Source organism: Leguminivora glycinivorella, chromosome 22 (genome assembly GCF_023078275.1).
Source record: "Leguminivora glycinivorella isolate SPB_JAAS2020 chromosome 22, LegGlyc_1.1, whole genome shotgun sequence".
Classification (NCBI taxonomy): domain Eukaryota; kingdom Metazoa; phylum Arthropoda; class Insecta; order Lepidoptera; family Tortricidae; genus Leguminivora; species Leguminivora glycinivorella.
Genome location: NC_062992.1, coordinates 12305565 through 12328159, shown reverse-complemented (window position 1 = coordinate 12328159; position 22595 = coordinate 12305565). Strand labels below are relative to the sequence as shown.

Here is a 22595-nt window from a genome sequence, read left to right as displayed (position 1 = left end):
CCACTGAATGTAAACGGGGATCAAATCGGTAGCCTTTGAGGTCGTCTATCATTGGAGTTGATTTGATCAGTACTGAAGATTAAATCTTATAAAAAATTATCATATCTAGATTATCATTGCGATCTGACTTCTGCCATGGCTGACTTTTGTCACAAATATAATTTTCTACCGCAGCGCCCTGCGAACTACCCCAACTAAACGGAGCCACATACGAGGCAGGCTACCGAGCCGGCCTGACAGTAGCTCACGCCTCATCTGTCAACATAGCCTGCGAAGCAGGCAGGTCTCCTCCAGCCACGCTCAACTGTCATTTAGGACGGTTGCAACCGACTGTGCATGACTTTTGCCGGCCACTAGGTAAGTAATTCACCATCAAATGTATCTTTAGTGGTCAGATTTTAATAAATACATTACCCTATTCTAAAATTTTGTCAAACTTCAAATTTCAAACCTCTCAACCGACACACAGAAAGTCAAGAAAATGACGTAACAAAATACATAGGACACAGATGAAAACTAAACGCTGGCAACAGGCAATTTTTTTTCGAGTAAAAAAATGTACACAGATGAGAAAACAAATTAAGACTGACAAAACAACTGTCGTGACATCAATATCAACATTTCTTTCATATAAAAAAGTTATAAATACGAAGAAAATGTTTTAGCTAACTTATCAAGACCACGACCAACATCAGAGTTCCAGAGTGGATCAGACATCGTCAGAGAAGATGTGTCAGATCTAGAACCAGACTTGGACGGGAAAGCAGTCGCAGAGTGTGGACCACCAGCCAGGTAACTTACTTTCCAAGAACTTGAACGTAAAGAGAACGATACTAATGATGAAAGAAAAGAAGGAATTACGACCAAGAAACTTGTAAACTTGTTATATGTGTAATTCTTCCTTTCCACCAAAAAGATATGGCATATTCTGAGCCCATGATAGTTTTATTTAAGATTTTGTATCCATCTGGCCGAGCAAATGCAACATAAACTACGTACCTATATACTTGCAGTAATACATTCAACTCCCTTATATCTTAATTTAAGACCTCATTATTAATTAATGTGACTAAGTCTTCTATAGCTACTTAAATCAAAGCTACTGATTGCCACATTTCAATTTCCTGTATTTTTCCTTTCATTATCGACATGAAACTTGCGAATTTAGCTACTTATGAAACTCATGAAAGCTTAAACTATAACGGCATTTGGAAATTTGTAATATCTTCTATTGTAACTTTGAAGACTTGGTCAAAAATATGTTGTTTTATTATTTCAATGCGCTTTCATTGTAGCTTATGTGTTTCTTTTGTTACATTTACACATTTCACACAGATGACATTTGAGAGGCGATTTTGTTTCATGGTTTGTATCGAGGCTTTAATCGCGTCGATTTCTGGTGTTTTATTTGTCAATTGTTTATTTTGCTGATGTGTTGTATGTTACATGGGACGACATTTTTGGAATACGTTGTTTTCGATTGCATCGTTAAATAAAGTGTCGATATTGATTCATTCTTAATAATCATTTGTTAATAAATCTTTGGTGAATATTTATTATATTTTGGCGCTTAAACTGGGCCAATTTGACTCTAACCGTAACTAACTTTTGTGTGTGTTTTTTATAAAAAAACCCTTTTAAGTATCTGGTCAGATTCGCATTTAATTTTTGAACCAATCTAAAACATCGGATGCAACGTATTCTATTCAAAACGGCGTCGCAAAAAAGATAGTATTTTTGCAAAGTCTGCATTTCTTATTTGCTGGCTGGGAAGACTGAAGAGAGCTCAGGCGTTCAGGGATTCCAAGCCCTGGTGAGAGCCTTCTAGGTTCGGACTTTTCCTCTTTATCATCATGACTCATTACTGATAGATCATCATCTACCATTTCGGGTGGTTTAGTTTCTTCAAAGCTGGTTACATCTGCATCATATTTTTCAAAACGGTTATATTTGTTAGTTTTTCATTGATTACTTTAATAAAATAATTTTTCAAATCTGAGAAAATTATTGATATGTTTGGAATCTTGCTAAGTCAAAAAAGTTATAAGATAAATAATTAATTATAATATTTACCAAATAACTATCATGATTGCTTCATTTAAATATGTATTAAGTGTAGAAATTTTAATTCAACAAGTGCTAAATTTGCTGATATTGATTACAATGTAAATACCTAATCCTACCAAACCAAATTTTTCAGAAAAATCTATAAAATTGCTTTACTTAATTGGAAGCATTAACTTAAGTGGAAGCATTTACTAAAGACTGAAAATATGTGCTGCTGTATCCAGTTTTGAGGAAACAAACTAATTCAGATAGCGACATCAATAGTTTTTTCAATGATTCCAACTCAATTTTGAATTTCTACGGTTTTAAACGACCACGACTGTCAAACGTCAAATCCTCAGAAAGCAGGGCTTAGTAAAGTACTTCTTCACGGCAAGACTCCTACTGGTCTCATTGATCAGAATATTTTGCTATTGTAGAGTTGGGAGGGGTAATGCAGAGTTTTACGTTTTTAAAATATGGCTTAATATTTTGTGTTGGCTGTGTTTCGGGAAATTGCTTCTTTTCATTTGCTCTGTTTCCTCTCCCACCTCTCAAATCTTATTTTTCCCTTTGAATTTTTATTATTAGAAGTAGTGACTTCGCTAAGTCCATTTACAAAACTTTCGATTGTGTGACGTATTGGATACGTAATATCTTGACACTTACAGATTGTCAATTGTTCAATCAATTTTAAACAACTATGCAAAGTTGCTTACTTTAAGATAATCAAGTTTAAAGGGACTTGCCATGAATTCTTCTAGGTGAAGGTTTTGTACAAGAGCTGTTTGAATGGCCGCGGTCCGCTTCTTATGTCTTGGCCGTGCTTTCTTTAGTTGCTCTTTTGTCAATCGATGTTAGTTTGCATGTGGCATTCTCTCTGTACAGTTTCCGATATTTCTAAAGAAGATTTGGAAAGCATTGGAAATCGGAACTTTACTACTTTTTCTTGTGAAATGTCCTCAAGAGATTACAAATCCAATCCACTTGGATTATGACTTGGAATCTCCTTGCTCTTAATTCTCTTATCAGAAATATACTCGATTTCGTAGGTTTATCCTTTGTCTTCTACAACTATACAATTTTCGCCTTCTTCCGTTTCTAATCCAATATCTGCTATTGGACCAAGTGAAGGACTTAAACAACTTTTTTTCCGTATTAAATTATCTTTCTCTAAAGGGTCCAAGGGACTCTGATCTACCGTGACGGTGCTGAAGTCAACGGGACCCTGATCATGGAGGGGTATCCGCATGGGACGGAGATCACCTTCAAATGCATAGCTTCCATTATGGGGGAGAAGACGACGTGGAAACTGATTTGTGAACATGGACATTGGGTTGGGAAGAGCTTTAATTGTGGTAAGTTAATATCTAAATATATAAAAGAAGAAACTGACTGACTGACTGACATATCAATGCACAACCGAAACCGATGGTCCTAGAGATTCCAAATTTGGCAAGTAGGTTCCTTACAAAGTGTAGAGAAGCAGGAGCACTAAGAAAGGATTTTTCAAAATTCACCTCCTAAGTACATGATTGGATTAGTACGCGGGCGAAGCCGCGGGAAGAAGCTAGTTATACATATACATGTTAATTTACTTTCAAGTAATTGTGAGAATGTACAACCTATCTTTAAGTGTGTATCAAAATATTCGAATTACATACTTTTATATACTCGCGCCTTTTTCACACAATATTTAAGCGGGTTACTCGCGTTTTAATTTGATTTCTTTAATTTGAGTCTCACGGGAGTGTTATAATTATTAAAACAAAGAACAAAAATCTTTTTTTTGTCACTTGTGCTCTCTCATAAATTGTTAACTTTTCTTTTATTAGGTACTAGCGTTTGCCCGCGGCTTCGCTCGCGTTAGAAAGGGACAAAAAGTAGCCTATGTCACTCTCCATCCCTTCAACTATCTCCACCTAATAAATCACGTCAATTCATCGCTCCGTTTTGCCGTGAAAGACGGACAAACAAACAGACACACACACTTTCCCATTTATAATATTAATTATAGTAAGGACTAGTTATCTTTAAATTCAAACTCATTTTTAATAATTTTGCAGAAGAAATAGAAGCTCAAAACGAAGAGCTCCTAAACAACAACAGCTGCACTTATCACAACGAAGAGCCACACGTGGTGTCCTTCTTCAATGACTTGGAAATCACCGAGACGGTCGACTTCCCGGCTGGCTCTGTTATAGTCTCAAGGTATATTTATATCAATATTATTAATATTCTTTGTTTTAAATTTGTGTGTATCAGTATCATTGCCACAATCATCATTATCAATGTCTGCTTCATTGACCATTCCGGTTCCATATTCTTCCTTCAATCCAAACTCAGTCATGAAATAATGTCAACGTCAGCATTTTTATAATTCATGAAGTATATCTATGGTCTTGAGTATAAATCTGATGGTCTTGAGTTTGAATCCCGGTAATGCATTTATTTATGTGCTGATCACAAATATTTCTTCCTGAGTTATGGATGTTTTCTATGAATTTACATACATACATACATATAATCACGCCTGTATCCCATAAAGGGGTAGGCAGAGCACATGAACTACTAAGTTTCAGTGCCACTCTTGGCAAAAAGGGGTTGAAAGAAATCGAAATTGTGACCTTGCAGTGACAGGTTGCCAGCCTCTCGCCTACGCCACAATTGAACCCATATCCCACAGTCGACTTCTACGACACCCACGGGAAGAAAGGGGGTGGAGAAATTCTTAACCCGTCACCACACGGGTTCTATGATTTTTTTAAGATCTATTAATTATCGTTGTCTGAGTACCCACAACTTTAACCTTATTGAACGTATCATGGGGTATCAATTGTGTAAGAAAGTCCGTAAAATATTTATTTATTTATTATTTCTTTCTTTCATTTCAGATGCAGTGATATCGGCAAATACGCCATGACAGGTTCTCAGACAAGAAAATGCCTGGGCAGCACTTGGGACGGCACCAAGCCCACCTGTTTTGGGCTTAACCAAGAAAATGACTATGCCAGTGAGTTTCATCTCTTTTAATGAAACAAATTTACATTATTTTAATGTAGTACTTTTCTTTTTGCATCAAATTTATCCTAAAACAAAGTAATATGCTCTCTCTTCCAAGCTACATATACATATCTCATCATGGTGGGGGTCAGCTTTCCGTATCTTTGATTTCAATTCACTCTATACTTGTCCGACAATCCAAGTTTACCGAATTGGCGTTGAATGAAATGTACATTTGGAATACCACATTTACAATTGCATCAGTTTACATACTTAGATTGAATGATGTAACCTCTGGATCGAACACTTTAAATTAAGGAAATTTCCTTTTAAAGCCATATATTTCTATGACATTTAGACAGAATTCTTGCCTTTAGCAACGGAATCTCTTTGCCGTTAAATTCTTCTTTCAAAATGAACCATTTCCAAACAAATGTTGTGCCTGTATGTGTTCCTCATTTCAGTGGAGAAGCCCCCGACGATCCTGTTCCGTTACTCTGGAGGTCCCATAGCGCAGACTAATGACGGCAAACTGCTGGTCTACCCTGGAGTGTCGCTTCATATGGAGTGCCTTTGGATGAGGAGGTTTGGGAACCCGAAGTGGAACGTCACTCTTAATAATCCTGAGTAAGTTACGTTTGATCAATCCACACATAATGTTAGGAACCGCTTAGGTACATAAAAGTCTATAGTGGGTGATAGTAACTTTAGACGACCACTTCACTTCAGATTCTGCTCACACGACCACTTCAGATTCTGGTTTGAGACAGCCACGATTTCGCAGTATTTTCTGAGTAAGTAATTGTGCTATTTAGTAAGAAGGATCATCACTTAGACAACTACAGATGGAAGGATCAGTCATGCAAGTTGTAAAGTCCAAAGTAACCAATCCTACTTTGTAAGTTCTGTTTATTCTTTAGGGTTTCATATATGCTATTAGGTCATACATACCTGACTCTCACTTCCCAAACTGGAACCATAATATTCTTTACAACAAGAAATCGACTCTTAACTAAAAAGTTCTTCAAAACGTATCACAAAAATTCTTTTCTTTCCAGATCCGAGCGCAAGTACACAGAAGGCTGGACGACAGACCCTGGGCGAGACAGCCAACTGGAATATCGGCTGAGCATCATCAGCGCTGAGAAGGAGGATTCAGGAGTTTACAGATGTGAAACACCAGCTAGGCAGATACACCAAGTGGAGATTATTGTTGAAGGTTGGTAGACATTCTTGTGATCCCACATACTCAGTTAAGGCAACTGTCAAAAAACCTTATTTTTTTGTGGTGAGCTAAAATATGATTACTATCGTATTTATGACTCTGTGCGTTCTTTTTTTATGACTGGCTGATATCTTTTGGTGTGAGCGATCTACTTGTCATTGTCGCTGCAATATCAGAAATTAATTTAATACAAACCTTTGATTTTTTATAACTGGCGCTGAAACTTGATGAGTTACATGTGCTTCTACCTTTTAGGAACACAGGCGAGACTTTTGTATGTATCTAACATCCTTAATCTTAGATCCAGTCATTACTTTTCATTGTAATTTCATTTTCAGACGTCCACTGCCCGCCTCTACCCATCCGCCGTGGCCTCGTCCCCAGCGGGCAAGGCACTCGGCTCGGCACAGAGATCCGCTTCTCCTGTGCCAACGGCAACGCCTTACTCGGCGCTTCGAGTCTCGTCTGCCGAGCTTCGGGGAATTGGAGTGCTCCATTACCAGTGTGTGAAAGTAAGGACTAGTTAATCAATATACGGTTGTACTCGTCGTTAAGACGTTATTATTCGCGACTGTTGCGACATGTCTTTCTTTCTTTATTTTATTCTTCTATTATAAACTGGCCAGTGATTGACCTTAGTCGCACCTGATGGAAAGTGACGACAAGGCCGAGGTTGTAGCTCAGTGGTTCAGTAATAGCCTATTCACTTTTGACTTGAATTCACCCAGATTGTATTCGCCCGGGAATACAGATGAGGGGAGCATGTTCCATTCCTTATTCCATGTTTCGGGCCATTTAGGATATTCGTCCTCAGGCATATAGGAGTGCTCGCGGTGGCTAGACTCCGTGCACAATCGATCTCATTGATCCGAAAAGGTACCTACATCCTTAACTGATATTGCTTTCAAATAGTGTTTTAGGTAATTTCAATAATTAATATTTTTAGGGATATGTAATTTCATACGTTTATCTCGAACTCTTACAAAGAGGAACCAGCATGGATATGGAAATGTTATATTTAGTTATTTAATAAAATTTTATTTTTATTAATTTTTTATTTTTATTTTATACGTAGACAAATAACTTTATTTTCCCAATCCTTTCACCAGTCTTTGGAAAGTGCATTCAAAACTTGTTGCCATAAGACGCTTTTAGAATCGTTATTGGCAAACTTTTGGATGTAACGCTACTTCAATTCCTCATACTAATACTTATAATTTATTGATAATATATAATTACACGTCATCTTACATATCTACTGTACAAATAATTATTATTACAATTTACTTATATATAATTAATATTTCCTAGTCAGGAATTCATCGCGGATGTAGAACGACTGCTCAGCAAGCCAAGTTTTGAGTTTGTTTTTGAAAATTGTCCTAGTAGGTGCATCTGTTATTACCGATGGTAAGTTGTTGTAGGTACACCGCGGGACCCATAAATAACGTGTATAGTTTTAGCCGTCTTTGCTAAGCTAAGCTACGGGGCACCGCCGCTAGTTTGTGTCCGTATCGTGTGATGCGGTCGCTGTTATCTCCCCTCTTGGGGTATTTATCCTAAATTCTCTCGCGTGTATACAGCAGTTTGCAGTATCAAGAGACCCGGCAACGTAATCCTCCCTAGCTTTGTGAACAGAGGCTTTGCAGACTCGTGCCATGGAACTCGAGAGATTGCTCTTACAGCTATAATACAGAGGATCTTATTTTCCAGGTGTGGAATGCGGCGAAGTAGTCCACGACACACCACTGCAGGAAGGGGAGCGGCGGCCCCGCGTCGCTGTCGTCTCTCGAGGAGTTGGGGGCCGCGCAGCATTCTCCTGTCCTGCTGGTTGGGCCCTTAGCGGAGCCTCGGAGACAGTCTGCTTGCCTGCTGCTGATTGGGCTAGGCCTTTCCCAGTCTGTAGAGGTAACTCTCCCCTGTGACGTAGAAGTTAGCTTCAGAAGTTTCTAGAGGAGTTCGAGCTCATGTAACTCTCTTGTCTTGCTGGGTGGGCCCTTAGTGGGGCCTCGGAGACTATATGCTTGTCTGCTGCTGATTGGGCTAGGCCTTTTCCAGTCTGTAGAGGTAACTCTCCCCTGTAACGTAGAAGTTAGCTTCAGAAGTTTCTAGAGGAGTTGGAGCCTATGTAGCTATCCTGCCTTGCTAGTTGGGCCCTCAGCGGGGCCTCAGAGACTGTATGCCTGCCGGCTGCTGATTGGGCTAGGCCTTTCCCAGTCTGTAGAGGTAACTCTCCCCTGTGACGTAGAAGTTAGCTTCAGAAGTTTCTAGAGGAGTTCGAGCCCATGTAGCATTCTCCTGTCCTGCTGGTTGGGCACTTAGCGGCGCCTCAGAGACTGTATGCCTGCCGGCTGCTGACTGGGCTAGGCCCTTCCCAGTCTGTAGAGGTAACTCTCCCCTGTGACGTAGAAGTTAGCTTCAGAAGTTTCTAGAGCAGTTCGAGCCCATGTAGCTCTCTTGTCTTGCTGGTTGGGCCCTTAGCGGAGCCTCAGAGACTGTATGCCTGCCGGCTGCTGATTGGGCTAGGCCTTTCCCAGTATGTAGAGGTAACTCTCCCCTGTGACGTAAAAGTTAGCTTCAGAAGTTTCTAGAGGAGTTCGAGCCCATGTAGCTCTCCTGTCTTGCTGATTGGGCCCTAGTGGGGCCTCGGAGACTGTGTACTTGCTTGCTGCTGATTGAGCCAGACCTTTCCCTGTCTGTAGAGGTCAGATAACCATCCATCAAGAACTATCCGCTCTAACTACAATAAAGCTTCAGGTAGTTTCTACGGGAGTTGGGTGCCGGGCGGCATTCTCCTGTCCTGCTGTTTGGGCGCTTAGTGGGGCCTCAAAGATAGTCTGCTTACCTGCTGCTGATTGGGCCCTTCCCAGAGTTCCCAGTTTGTAGACGAGTAATTCAGATAAATCACAACTGTTCCAATATTCCAGAGGTATCCTGCCCATCTCTACCCCCACCAGCGTCAGGCTACGTCCTCGGCCGCGCCCCCTACCGTGCAGGGGACGTGTTACAGTTCCATTGCAATCCTGAGCACACATTACATGGGAGACCTATACTCGTGTGTCAGGATAGTGGAAGATGGAGCGATAAGCCCCCTACGTGTGAGTATAATGTATAATTACCGACTTATTTATCTATATAAAACAATTTACAATAAAGATAAAGCAGTAAGACTCTAAGATATATTCATTTGCCATTTGAATAAACATGATATCAGGCTTTAATTTATTTACTGTCAATAATTCATTTTTAATTTTTAACAATAACTTTATAGTCATCGGAAGATATAATTATCTATCCCTTTGCAAAACTGATTATATGCAGGAGTCAGACAACTCTGTAAACATAAACACTATAATGCACAACACAGTGTGATGCAATGACTATAAAATAAAACATTTAGTTACGACCTTCAAACCTTCAAGAAAAGTGCATACACCTATCCTAAAGGACGGCAACGCACCTCCAACATTTCTGGTGTTTCGGGTGTCCATGGGCGGTAGTGATTGCTTACCATCAAGCGGTCAATCTGCTCGTCTGCCTCTTATCCCATAAATAAAGTTACAATTTAACGCTCCTAGGGTACCGACTACCGAGTAACGACCTTTTAATAACGCCTACATGAAAACCAATAGCAATGTGCTTGTACCTTAACTTAAAAGTAAAATGTAAACAACACTGAAGGTTCATTTTCGTCGACTGGTCTTGCGTTTTCATAATAAAAGCCTTACATATTTAATTATTTATATTTTCATCACAGGTGCCCAGGCCTGTACATACCCCGGAACCACAATATCGGGCCGAATGTCGTCCGTGAAATTCTACTACAAGATCGGTGAAACAGTCACCTTTACATGTGAACCGGGATATAGGCTAAAAGGTGCACCTATGCTGCGATGCCTCAAGTAAGTTACTATTGTTACTAGATCATTTTCAAGTACCAATTCCTGTCACTAAATTACTTGACAGAATGTTAAAGTTTAATTTCTAAATGAGTACAAATAACTGTGATACATGGTATGTATGTGTAACGAACGCTAATTGCAAAACGAATTAAGTGATACCTCAGCAATTCCCGTCAACTTTGTACAAAAATTAAGGGAAAAGTTAAATTTGTTTTTATTAATTCCTATTTTGTTACCAAGATTTTGTTGATGAATTGAGATTTTATTAAGTTTTATTTCGTCATTAAGGTTCTCTAGTATCTATATTTTCTTAATTATAACAATTATCCTGTATATATCTTACGAAAGCCGAATTATATTACTAAATGTTGGTAACAAAATAGGATCAATTAAAATTTGCTGACGTGGCATTGTACAAAGTTGACGGGAATTGCTGACCTAATTAAATTTCCTCATCATGATCTCTTGACATTGAAAGTGCTACGAATCGTGTTTGATGCATCAATTAATATGACAACAGGATATATCTATCAACACTCGACTTAACTGTTTTAAAAATTGAAGATTAAATGTAACGATATCTGGGTAAAGGGACCTTATTTTCGATGGCTATTACGGCGTTATGAACGATGTTCGTATACGAATATTACAAATACGTCGCCGCGGGACGTAAGCACCACCGACAATAAGGTCCTTACCCAGATAACGGCACAGATGTTAACTCTTCACTTTATTCAGAATCTGTCCTGAGATTATCCTGCCATCGCCGATATAGTCTGCCGGATCACCGGTTTGACTCATTGGGCTCTCACTTTGTAAAAAAAAAAAAAAAATTTTTAAAATTTAATCTGTTTATTTCTAAGAAACGTACATGCATTTATAATATAGGTACTTAACTGCTAATCTTAAATTGAAAAGATTATTTGAGTTAAGGAGTCTAGTTACATATGAATTGTTATTTATTTTATTTATACATAATTAATGTAGTTATCTTGGACCACAAGTCGTCCGGCATTCGGCAGACATGACCAGCCCAGCCCCATTTCAACTTAGCTACTTTCCGAGCTACGTCCATTATTTGAGTCTTAGAGCGCAGCGCGGTGTTCCGGATCCGATCTCTTAATTTTACACATCATATGCTGCACTCCATAGCTCTCTGGCAAACCCCGAGTTTTGACTTCTGAGCTTTCGTCAAAGACCTTAACTCCACTACATCTTGTAATGTATCGGATTTAATATCTACTGGCAACCCTCTGGTTGTCACAGTGCTAGCGCATTACCAAGAACTGTCATTGTATTGCCTGGAGTAAAAGCAATCATAAAATTAACTAAATTGTGTTTTATTTAAAGACTTAATATTGGCGACGAGATGGCTTTAGTTGGAAACATTGAGCATTATAATTCCCAAAAAGATTTCGCGGATTATAATGAAAGGATGGAGCAGTTTTTTATAGTAAATTCCATTGAAGAGAAAATGAAAGTTCCGATGCTTATAACCCTAATAGGACCAGAAACGTACAACGTCTTGAAAAACCTTGTTTCACCAGATAAACCGGCTGAGAAGAGTTATAAGGAGCTGGTAGAAGCCCTATCTAATCATTATGTGGCGAGTAAGTCTGCTGTAGCGGGCAGATACGAGTTTTATATGTGCAAACAAAAGGAGGGACAGAGTGTGAATGATTTTGTGGTGGAAATTAAAGGGAAAGCGGCTTTATGCAAGTTTGGTACATTTTTGAAGGAGGCACTGCGGGACAGGTTGGTGTGTGGACTCATGAGGGAGCATCTTGTCAAAAAGCTGTTAACGGTGGGTGACAGTTTGTCTTTCGAGGAGGCTGTAAAAATTGCTTTGGCTTATGAAAGTGCAGAAAAGGAGACTAAAAATATCCAACCTGTCGGGTCTGTCTGTCAGTCGGAAATAATGAAGCTATCCACAGGCCAGAGAAAACAAATGAAACAACACTCAAAAGAAGATAATGCTCAGCATACCAGAGAATGTAGCCGTTGTGGAGGCAGTCATACTGCGGACAGATGCTTTAAGAAGTCTTGGACCTGTTACAATTGCCAAAGACAAGGGCACATTGCCACAAAGTGTCACTTTCGGCCGGCAGGGGAAAGGAAGCTACTGCAACAGCTTGTGGAGCAGGACAAAGAAGATCAGGGCCAGGATGAACAGGATGGTGAAGAAGTAATTCTAGGAAGTATTCAAAATATCAACAGGGACGAGGAAGAAGCAGCATGGTTACCCTTGTGACTAGGAAATCGAATTTCTCTGAAGATGCAAGTGGACACGGGAGCATGTAAATCAGTGATACATAGTAAGGACTTTAAGAAGTATTTTAGTGAAAGTGATTTAAGGAAATGTAGTACTAAATTAAAATCTGTGTCAGGGGAGCCATTGAAAATTTTAGGAGCTGTTAAATTATGGGTAAAGAATATAAAAAAAGAATTATATTTAATAGTGATTGAATGTGACAAATATTTTGAGCCATTAGTTGGTAGAAACTGGTTAAGAATTATTTTTCCTAAATGGCAGAGGTATTTTCAGATTAAACTGCTGGAATCTGAAGGTATAGATAAGAAAAAATTAATTCAAGACATTAAAAAGAAATATGCAAAGGTTTTTGAGAAGGATAGGTCCTCCCATATTTTGAAATTAAAAGCAAGTCTAAAACTGAAGCATGGAGCAGAACCTATCTTTCACAAAGCTTATACTATACCCTATTCAAAGAAAATGGAAGTGGAAAAAGAATTACTAAGTTTAGAAAAGGCCGGAATCATAGAAAAAGTGAGGCATAGTAAATGGGCTAGTCCAATTGTGGTGGCGCAACGAGCTGATAAAAAAATACGTGTTTGTGTGGACTATAAAGTAACACTAAATCAAGTACTGGATAGTGAACATTATCCTCTCCCATTACCTGAGGACATTTTTACTGAATTGTCAGGGGGTAGTGCTTTCTGTGTTTTGGATTTATCGGGTGCATATCAACAGTTATTATTAGAAGAGACGTCTCGTGAGTATATGACAATTAACACCCATTTAGGCTTATTCCGACCAACCCGGTTGCAATTTGGGGTTTCAAGTGGACCGGCAGTATTCCAGTGTGTTATGGACCAAATTTTAGAAGGATTAGGAAATGTCAAGTGTTTTATTGATGATATAGTAATAAAGGGCAAGAGTATTTGGGATTGTTACCAGAATTTAGAAAAAGTCTTGAAACGTTTACTTTGCTACAATGTAAGAATAAATTTAGAAAAGTGTCAGTTTTTCTCAACGGAAATTAAATTTCTTGGCCATATTATTAGCAAAGATGGGGTGAAACCATTACCGGAGAAAGTGGAAGCTATTTTAAAAGCACCGGAACCCAAAACAGTTACTCAGGTGCAAGCTTATCTTGGTCTACTAAACTATTATGGGAAATTTTTACCTAGATTATCAGAATGCTTGACACCCATTTATAATTTACTGAAACAGGATACTCCTTTTAACTGGACAGAGAGTTGCAAAAGAGCTTTTGAAAATAGTAAGAAATTATTATTAGAAAATCAGTTAATAGTACATTATGATGGTAGTAAAGAGTTATTTTTGACATCAGATGCTAGTAAATATGGAGTAGGAGCGGTACTTAGTCATAAAATTGATGGTGAGCCAATTAGTTTTGCATCTGGTACCTTGAATAGTGCACAACAAAATTATTCACAAGTAGAGAAAGAGGCATTGGCCATCATTTTTGCTGTTAAAAAATTTCACAAGTTTTTGTATGGCCGTAAGTTTGTTTTGGTAACTGATCATCAACCTTTGAAATTCATTTTTGATCCTCTAAAGAGAATACCAGTAACTGCTAATGCCAGGCTTCAGAGATGGGCTCTTTTACTGTCTGGTTATAGTTATGAGATTAGGTATCGAAAAGGCACATTACTGGCGAATGCTGATGCCTTATCTCGCTTGCCCTTGCCTGAAGTAACAGTGGAGTCTGAAGAAATAAGCTACTTAAACTTTTCTGAAGATTCACCATTGAATTATAAAGAGATTGCATTGTGTACTAAGACTGATCCAGTACTCAGTAAAGTTTGTGAATTTGTGACTACAGGATGGCCTAAAAGTGTAAATGAGGATTCGCTAAAGCCCTATTTTGTAAAGAGAGCTGAGTTATGTGTAGAACAAAAATGTTTACTATGGGGTAGTAGAGTAGTAATTCCATTAAAATTAAGGTCTAAAGTACTTAGCAATTTTCATGAATCACACCAAGGGGTGGTACAATCTAAAATGTTTATGAGAGAATTTTGCTGGTGGCCAAACATGGGTCAGGATATTGAAAGTTTAATTTTGGGTTGCGACATCTGCCAATCTTCTAGAAGTTTTACTAATACATGTTCACTGTATTCCTGGAAGACCGCAGAGAGTAATTTTGAAAGAGTTCACATTGATTTTTTTATGTAAACTCTACTAACTACCTATTAATTGTGGATTCTAGATCTAAATGGTTAGATGTACATATTATGCAGAGCACTACAGCCCCACAAGTTATTGAAAAATTATGTAAGACTTTTGCCTTTATAGGGATACCAGCCCAGTTAGTTAGTGATAATGGCCCACCTTTTAACTCTAGTGAATTTGTAACTTTTTTGAAAGCTAATGGATGTGAAGCACTCAAGACTCCTCCGTACCATCCTCAATCCAATGGATTAGCGGAACGGACCGTATTTACTGTTAAAAAGTTCTTATCTAGATTAGAAAATCTTCACCCTAAATTATCTAGAGAAATAAGTTTACAGAATTTCCTTTTTACTTACCGGAACTCACCTAATGCAACGGGAATGTCACCAAATGAACTTCTGTTCAAACAAAAACCTAGAACCAGATTTGATTTAATGAAGCCATATAATGTAATTTCGAGAAAAAATCAGAAAGCAAATAGACAGACAGTATTAATAAATTTTAAGGAGAGGGATAGAGTTTGGTGCAAGGAGTTGAGCAAAGGAAAGGGCTGGGTCAAAGGAACTATTGTGAAAAAATTGAGTGTGGTTAGGTATGTAGTTAATGTGGAGGGTATTCATAAGTATTACCATGCATCCTCTCTAAGGCCTTGTTTTAGCTCTGACTTAGAACACCAAGCGGACATATCTGTAGAACAAGAAACTAGGCCTGAAACGTTGTCTGAGGAGCCACCAGTTCAGCCTTTTAGCGAAGTGGGTTTTGAAAATAATGGGGCACCTTTAGAAGTAGATCGAAATGTTTCCATGGGTGAAAACGTTAGCAGTGGAATGCCAGAGCATCCAGCTGCTGGAGAAGGGGAAAGGGAAAAGGACGTTAGTATCGAAACACCGGCCAGCCCAACATTAAGGAGGTCTGTTAGACCGCGAAGAGCGCCGGATAGGTTAAATTTGTAACTATTAGATTTTAAGTTAAACTTTTGAGAAGGGGGACGAATGTAATGTATCGGATTTAATATCTACTGGCAACCCTCTGGTTGTCACAGTGCTAGCGCATTACCAAGAACTGTCATTGTATTGCCTGGAGTAAAAGCAATCATAAAATTAACTAAATTGTGTTTTATTTAAAGACTTAATACATCTCACTATACCACAGCAATAATGATACGCGTTAATTGTGACGTTTCCATCTCTCTCTCTTAAAACTCCAAGATATCTATAGTGGTTGGTTGAACCAAAGAGGATCGAGTGTTATAGAGAGTTACTGTCAAAGTAAAATGTGTAATCAAAGTGCATAGACTGCCATCTCTCGACACAGGCTTAAAACTTTTGAACGTCAGATTCGACACTTTAGCCCATATTCTTAGCTTGATATGTGTTAAAATGTCAAATATGAATAATAGCGCCATCTAGCCGAGCGTCCCCCAAAGGTGTAACGCCATCTAAGCCACGGTACCTTTTTCTCTATGGCTTTGAAGTACGTTTTTTCTTAGACTTTATCCGTCTATGCGGAGTTACATATGTCTTCGGTTGAACTAACTAATATTTCCCTATTTTCCAGAAACAGAAAATGGTCCAACGCCATCCCGCTCTGCGCACCAGCCTCCAACTACACAGACGCGCCCGTCCTCAACGGCGACATCGACGCCATGTTATCTGACTCGGCGGACATCTTGAAAACTCGCGCGACGCCCGCCATCTTGTCGCCAGAGAGCTACAAGGCCGCCATGACGAGAGTCGCTGCGACCAGGCTTTTGAGAAGAGCACCGATTGAAATATATAAGAATAGAGTTAGCAGGGTCAACAGCTTGATAAGGAGGGATACTTTGAGATAATCTGGGACTTTTTATTTTTTGTTTGTTTGATTGATATATATCAACGTCGACAGTGAAAACCATGAAAATGTAATATAAAGTTTCAAAAATATGATTATTAGCCTCGTGAAGATTACTTTCCTTTTATTAAGTTTAAAAACCTTTACATAATTTTCATGGAGCACAGAATTACAGTCATTTGAGTCGTTAATGGACATAGAAAATAGAATCATTTTAGATCCAGAATATGTGACGTTATCTGGGTAAATGGACCTTTAAATTGTCGATGGCGCTTACGGCGATGTTCGTATACAAATACGGGACGTAAGAGCCACCGATAATAAGGTCCCTTTACCCAGATAACGGCACATATAATTATTTAAATTTTCCAACGCTCATTAGAAATTGGATTGATACGTTTTCCCAGATTTTCATATTATTATTTACGCCTATATGCGTAGTTTTTTTTCTTATTTATATTGTGTAGGACTTAACTGTTTCTGTTACCCAATAAAGTAGGCAGAATTGCTAAATGAATTACTTATTAATTATTTGAAGTTACTTTTGTTTGAAAACTTATAAGTTTTTGTCTAATTTCTAGAACATTTCTGAAATCATAATAAATGTAATTTCAGATGTGTTCAATGATTAATAATATCCTGTATATTTTTGTTAATTGATTGTGTTATTATGCGTAAATATGAGATTTTTTATAATATAAGACAAGTTACTTAATTAATTTGATGTTACTACAAATAATTTTATTTATCTATAGTTTTGTCTTAAGTAAGAATTTGAAAGATTAGAGAAAATGCAATGTAAAAATGAGGCATAAATTTAATTGTTGTTGTAAATATTGCTTACAAAAATACTACAATCATTAACTTAATTTGTAGGAATAATTATTAAAATATGGATTTAATTCAAAGGATTTGATAGGTTAAATTAAATATATGCTAAAAATTATAATAACAAATGTGATTTACATAGTTTATCTTAAATAAAAATAATACTCAGAACTTAATAAAATACTCATATAAAAATTTATTGATTTAAATATTGTGAAAAATAGTAGATTGAAGTGCCAATTTTTTCACATAATCGATCCAAGAATATTGTAAATACCGCTTAGCCAAAGATGATTAAAATAGTAGGTAATAAATACTTTAAAGTGTAATGTATTGTAGTTATTGAAAAAAAAAGTAATAATAATTACAAAATGTAATTATTATAGTGAATCGTAGTACGTAATTAAAATTAGATCTCTACTCAATGCCACGCACAAATATTTGGAAATATTTAAATTTATGAATTTAGCCCAAATTCAACTCCCTATCGAAATACTTTCAACAGGTCCCAAGTTTATGTAACTAGTCACTTGATATTTCGGATTACTTAGTCCCATATTATATACCTATATTTATCTCCGAAGTAATATAAGTAATGAAACATATATTTCAAAACATATTGTATAATATTATAAGTTTAAAACTGTCACAATAACTAACCACAATGAGTATGAACTTGGGCTAAAGTGTTTAAAACTAAATTCTACTTCATGCATATCAGATCTTTTTACTTAAAGGTTTTGTGTACTTCCATATTTTTAATCGCGTATACGGCTCACGAGGAGCTTATGAGATGCAAGTAATATTGAATTCTGTCCCATTGGAAACAAAAAATAAATATTAAGAGAAAATGACTAATTGTTGCTTTATTCTTAAAGTACTTTATCCCCCCTCCAACTTCCTAATATCTTTTAAACCTAATATATTATGATTGGTTTCCGTTTGGTATTCCGGACCTTTGGGAGACGTGCGCGGAGTCGAAGCCAATACGTAGAGGCCCTTTTGACGCTTTGCGGCTTTAATGAAATGTAATAAGGGGTACTGTTACCTATTTCAGTGTCATAGGACTCACGCAGAGGCAGCTCTTGCCAATCTAAAATAAACTATAAATATTGGACTAAATACTAGTGAAGTTATGGACTAACTACTAACTACACTGATATGGGATAAAAATTTGAATCAGTTATTGTTGCATTAATTTTAAAAGTAGGTACAGTTCACTGACCAAAGGACTGACTCAAAGGTTGACTGGAAGAGATCCCATTAAGGGATAAGTCCGCCTACATTGTATATTACTGACTCTGTAACTGTGTCTCTTTTGTTTCCTTTATGTACAATAAAGCTTATACATACATACATACATACAGTACATAATGGGCAATTTTTTTTTCATTTCATTATTTCAAAAAAACTTATGACTAAACGTTTTACAATTGTTTTTGCCAAACTGAGAACAGTATTCCCGGCAAGTGGCAACCTTCAAATCAAGAGTGAATACTTAGGCATCTTCTGGGCGAGCTCACTCCATCGTAGGCCACGTCTTTGCCATTGGCTAGTCTATGGCCCATTTATTAAAAAAAAAGTTTATTGACGATTATTAGTAGCACTTAGCTATTTTATTTCGCTGTTTGTTGTTGTTAAAATAGTTGACAAGACCTCTCTTATGATTGACAATTAAATAAATAATAGCTAGGTAATTTCGTGTGTAGGCATATTTCGTAGATAAAAAAAAATAAGTCTCACGTTCCCTTTACTATGCCCAAATACGCTGAGCCAGGTTGAACTTATGGTAAAGCCGTTTCCGAACCCGATTTTGTAAGTGTTACATATTTATAAACTCAAAAGGTTCCGCTGCAATGGCCCAAGCTATTTATTTGACTGCTTTTTAAGCAACCGCCATTTAATCAAGTAAAATAATGACGCAACTAAAGGCTGTGAGTCAATCTTCCATCTATTGTCATTCTTACACTCATGTTGCTTGATATCTTTACCTAACAATAATCCATTACTGCTTATGCTCGTAATGTTGTGACATGAGCACTACTATAACGCGCAATGGAAAGTCAAAACATCGATACAGCAATGAAAATGCATTGAAACTGGTTTCCATAGTAACGGTACAGAACGTAGTTTTGAAAACTCAGTACCGCGCGATCCGCGCGCAGCGCTGGCCGCATTTAAAAAGTTTGAGCGTTTCGCGCCAAAACGAATTTGAAAATCGAACGTGTTTTTTTTTATAGTGATGTGCGTGTTTGGGAAGTGCATTTGAGTTTTTATTGTGTTTTTGTGGACGCTGTGACCGATAAGGAAGGTAGGTTAATGATTTTGGTCATTCTGACTAGATTTTCTAGTTAATTTAGATAACATTCTTGGTACATGGAAGAGGTCTACCCGCAACTAATTTTACTCGATATTGTACCGTTCATTGGGTAATTTATTGTTCTAATTATAACTAGCTGTTCTATTAGGTTGGTTAATTTTATAAAGCACAGATAGAATAGGTAGATAAAACAGAAAATATAAATAAATCAAATTAGACGTTAATTTGTTATAACTGCGGAGTAAATGAAATAAACATACGATATTATTAATTCATTATAATGTACATGTATAAGTTATCAAAATAGTAATTAATTAAACACTTGTTTAAAATTTGAAATATCAATAGGTACAGTCAACCAATTGGAACCCTAGGCCACTGTAGAACTATGTCATAGTGACGTTATAAATCAGATTGTAAGAAATATCTTACTGCTTGTCATTTTGACATGGTTGTAGAGTGGCCTAGGGTTCCAATTGGTTGACTGTACGCCACTGTTAACACGTTCGGTGCGGTACCGGGCTGAAAGACCTTATACAAAGTATGGTTAATCTGCGAGTTAACTTAATTGCCACAGCAAAGGTGTTAATGGGTATTTTCAGGGTGCCCCCAATTAGCAAAAGTTGTTAATAAAAATTAACTCGCTGTCAGTTTTGTGACGACAATTACCTAAGCATAAAATCTGTCTAAAAATTTACTTTTTTACAATCTGTATGTAGATTATCGCTTAAATCAATATTTTTATTGAAATTTTACGCTTAATTATCGACTATCGTCACAAAACTGACAGTGAGTTAATTGTTGTTAACGACTTACGCTAATTGTGGGGGGGGGGGGGATGTCCCAAATTCTGAAACTGCCCTAATAAATAAATAATAACACTATCAGTGGAAAATCAGTAGTCACGGAAGATTACCGACAGTCATTATCATTAGTTTACGGTGACCGTTGCATAAGCGAATGCATTTATTAATTAATACCAATTAATACTGACCATAACACGTGTCGCCTTCTCAAGTAGTACCTATAACATTAACGCCAGGTCTGGCCTAGTTGGTAGTGACCCTGCCTGCTATGCCGCGCTCCTGGGTTGGAATCCCGGTAGGGCATTTATTTGTGTGATGAGCACAGATATTTGTTCCTGAGTCATGGATGTTTTTTTATGTATTTGTGTCTTATGTATTACTAGTTTTTGCCTCAGGGCCTTAAACCTCCAAAAATTGGCTGGAGGCTGGCCAAGGCTTGGAGTCCCCTACTATAAATAAATATTCATCCCTCTCGCTCCATCCCTTTAACTATCTCCACTTAAAAAATCACATCAATTCGTCGCTCCGTTTTGTCGTGAAGACGGACAAACAAACAGACACACACTTTATCATTTATAATATTAGTATGGATATATAGTTGTTTGAGTACCCACAAATCAAGACTTTTTGAGCTTACTGTGGGTCTCGGTCAATCTGTATATCAATGTCCTATAATAATTATTTATTTATTAACTGTGGCTTGTGGCTCCGGCGCGGATTGTCAGTTTGTCACCAATATACGTAATCAAATCACAATAAAGTAATTACTACTACATAGGGCCCTCCCACATCTAGCGTCTCGCGAGCGTAGCGTCGGGCCAACTGTATGGAAAAAGACGCCGCGTCGACGCCACGTCGAGGCTTTGCCATACAGTTGACACAGCCAGTATTGCCCGTGCGGTGACGGGCATTTCACCAGCCCCTTTCTTCCCGCGGGTGTCGTAGAAGTCGACTGTGCGATATGGGTTGAATTGTGGCGTAGGCGACAGGCCGGCAACCTGTCACAATCTCGTATACTTTTAACCTGTGCTTTTAACCCCTTATTTGCCAAGAGTGGCACTGAAACTTAGGGTCCCCCCACATCTAGCGTCTCGCGAGCGTCGCGTCGGGCCAACTGTATGGGCAAAGCCTGACGCCGCGTCGACGTCGCGTCGACGCGGCGTCTTTTTTCATACAGTTGGCCCTGGATGTGGGGGGACCCTTAAGTAGTTTCATGTGATTTGCCTACCTCTTTATGGGATACAGGCGTGACTGTATGTTGTTTGTATGTGTATCTTATCTTACCCTCTAGCATGAACTCGCGCGCGACAAGGCAAGTTGTGCTAAAGGGTCTGATATCATGTATAATTTTTCTTTTTTTCTCACATCTTACTAATCATAGTAGCTTTGTACTTTGTATAATTTATTGAAATGAATTTCCATAGAGTAGGTACCTTGTCTGTTAATATTTTTTTATGAATACTTTTCCTGATTAAATTGTATCTCGTTTTTTTAATGCATGTTAATTATAAGATGTAATGTTTTGAAAAGAAGTGGCCCGCCGAGTTTCTTGCCGGTCCCATAGTGGATACCCCCCTCCAACTGAGGGGGGACTGAAATCTTCTCGAGGCTGAGGCGTAGGGTTAGAACCGGCGTAGTTTTATTTGACGTTCATAAGCGTATTGTAATATGCCTACTTGGAAAATAAATATTTCATTTCATTTCATCGAAAGCTATACCTACACTACACCTTCGGTCAAACGCCGCAAGCCTAGCATGATAATCCGCTTACATAATTGACATAAGCCGTCCTTGCAGCGGAGCGTGGTAGGCATGCGGGCCAAGACCGTCGCGGGGTCACACAAAAATACATAACTGTGATAATAGGGATGACGACTACATAAAAAAAATGGCATTCTGTTTAGTCCGTCAGTTAGATCGTCCAAAAATACTGAACACATATTTTTCGCTTTTTCTAATTAATTAAAAAATACAAATATATAGAGCATCAAAGTTCCGGAGTGGGGGCTTGTGACAGTTGTGACGTCACTTCTAAGTAAAAATTCTACCTAGGTGTGACATCGCGCGAAACTTCAACGCACTGTACCGTCGTCATTTTTCGTTTACGAGAAAAAAGAAAAAAATACGTGTCTAAAATTATTTGATAATCTAACTGACGGACTAATTAGTTTTTTTTAGTCGTCTCGCCTATTACTAAGTC

The 22595-nt window shown here is 37.9% G+C and overlaps 2 protein-coding genes across 3 annotated transcripts in view; both read left to right on the top strand.

Annotated features, from left to right (window-relative positions):
- LOC125238045 (protein lev-9) overlaps positions 1-17986 on the top strand; it is a 235475-nt gene extending 217489 nt beyond the window's left edge. The window contains exons 19-30 of the mRNA XM_048145334.1: positions 175-357; positions 666-792; positions 3226-3404; positions 4113-4257; positions 4941-5059; positions 5514-5676; positions 6108-6268; positions 6613-6786; positions 7988-8182; positions 9202-9372; positions 10032-10176; positions 16169-17986. Coding sequence (XP_048001291.1) covers positions 175-357; positions 666-792; positions 3226-3404; positions 4113-4257; positions 4941-5059; positions 5514-5676; positions 6108-6268; positions 6613-6786; positions 7988-8182; positions 9202-9372; positions 10032-10176; positions 16169-16442 — 2036 coding nt within the window. The 3' untranslated portion in view covers positions 16443-17986. The remainder of the gene's footprint in view (positions 1-174; positions 358-665; positions 793-3225; positions 3405-4112; positions 4258-4940; positions 5060-5513; positions 5677-6107; positions 6269-6612; positions 6787-7987; positions 8183-9201; positions 9373-10031; positions 10177-16168) is intronic.
- Positions 17987-19426: 1440 nt separating this feature from the next.
- Positions 19427-22595, top strand: part of LOC125237797 (rhophilin-2-B) — a 212781-nt gene continuing 209612 nt past the window's right edge. For both annotated transcript variants that reach the window (XM_048144986.1, XM_048144983.1), the window contains exon 1: positions 19427-19580. The gene's annotated coding sequence lies outside the window, so the exon portion shown is untranslated. The remainder of the gene's footprint in view (positions 19581-22595) is intronic.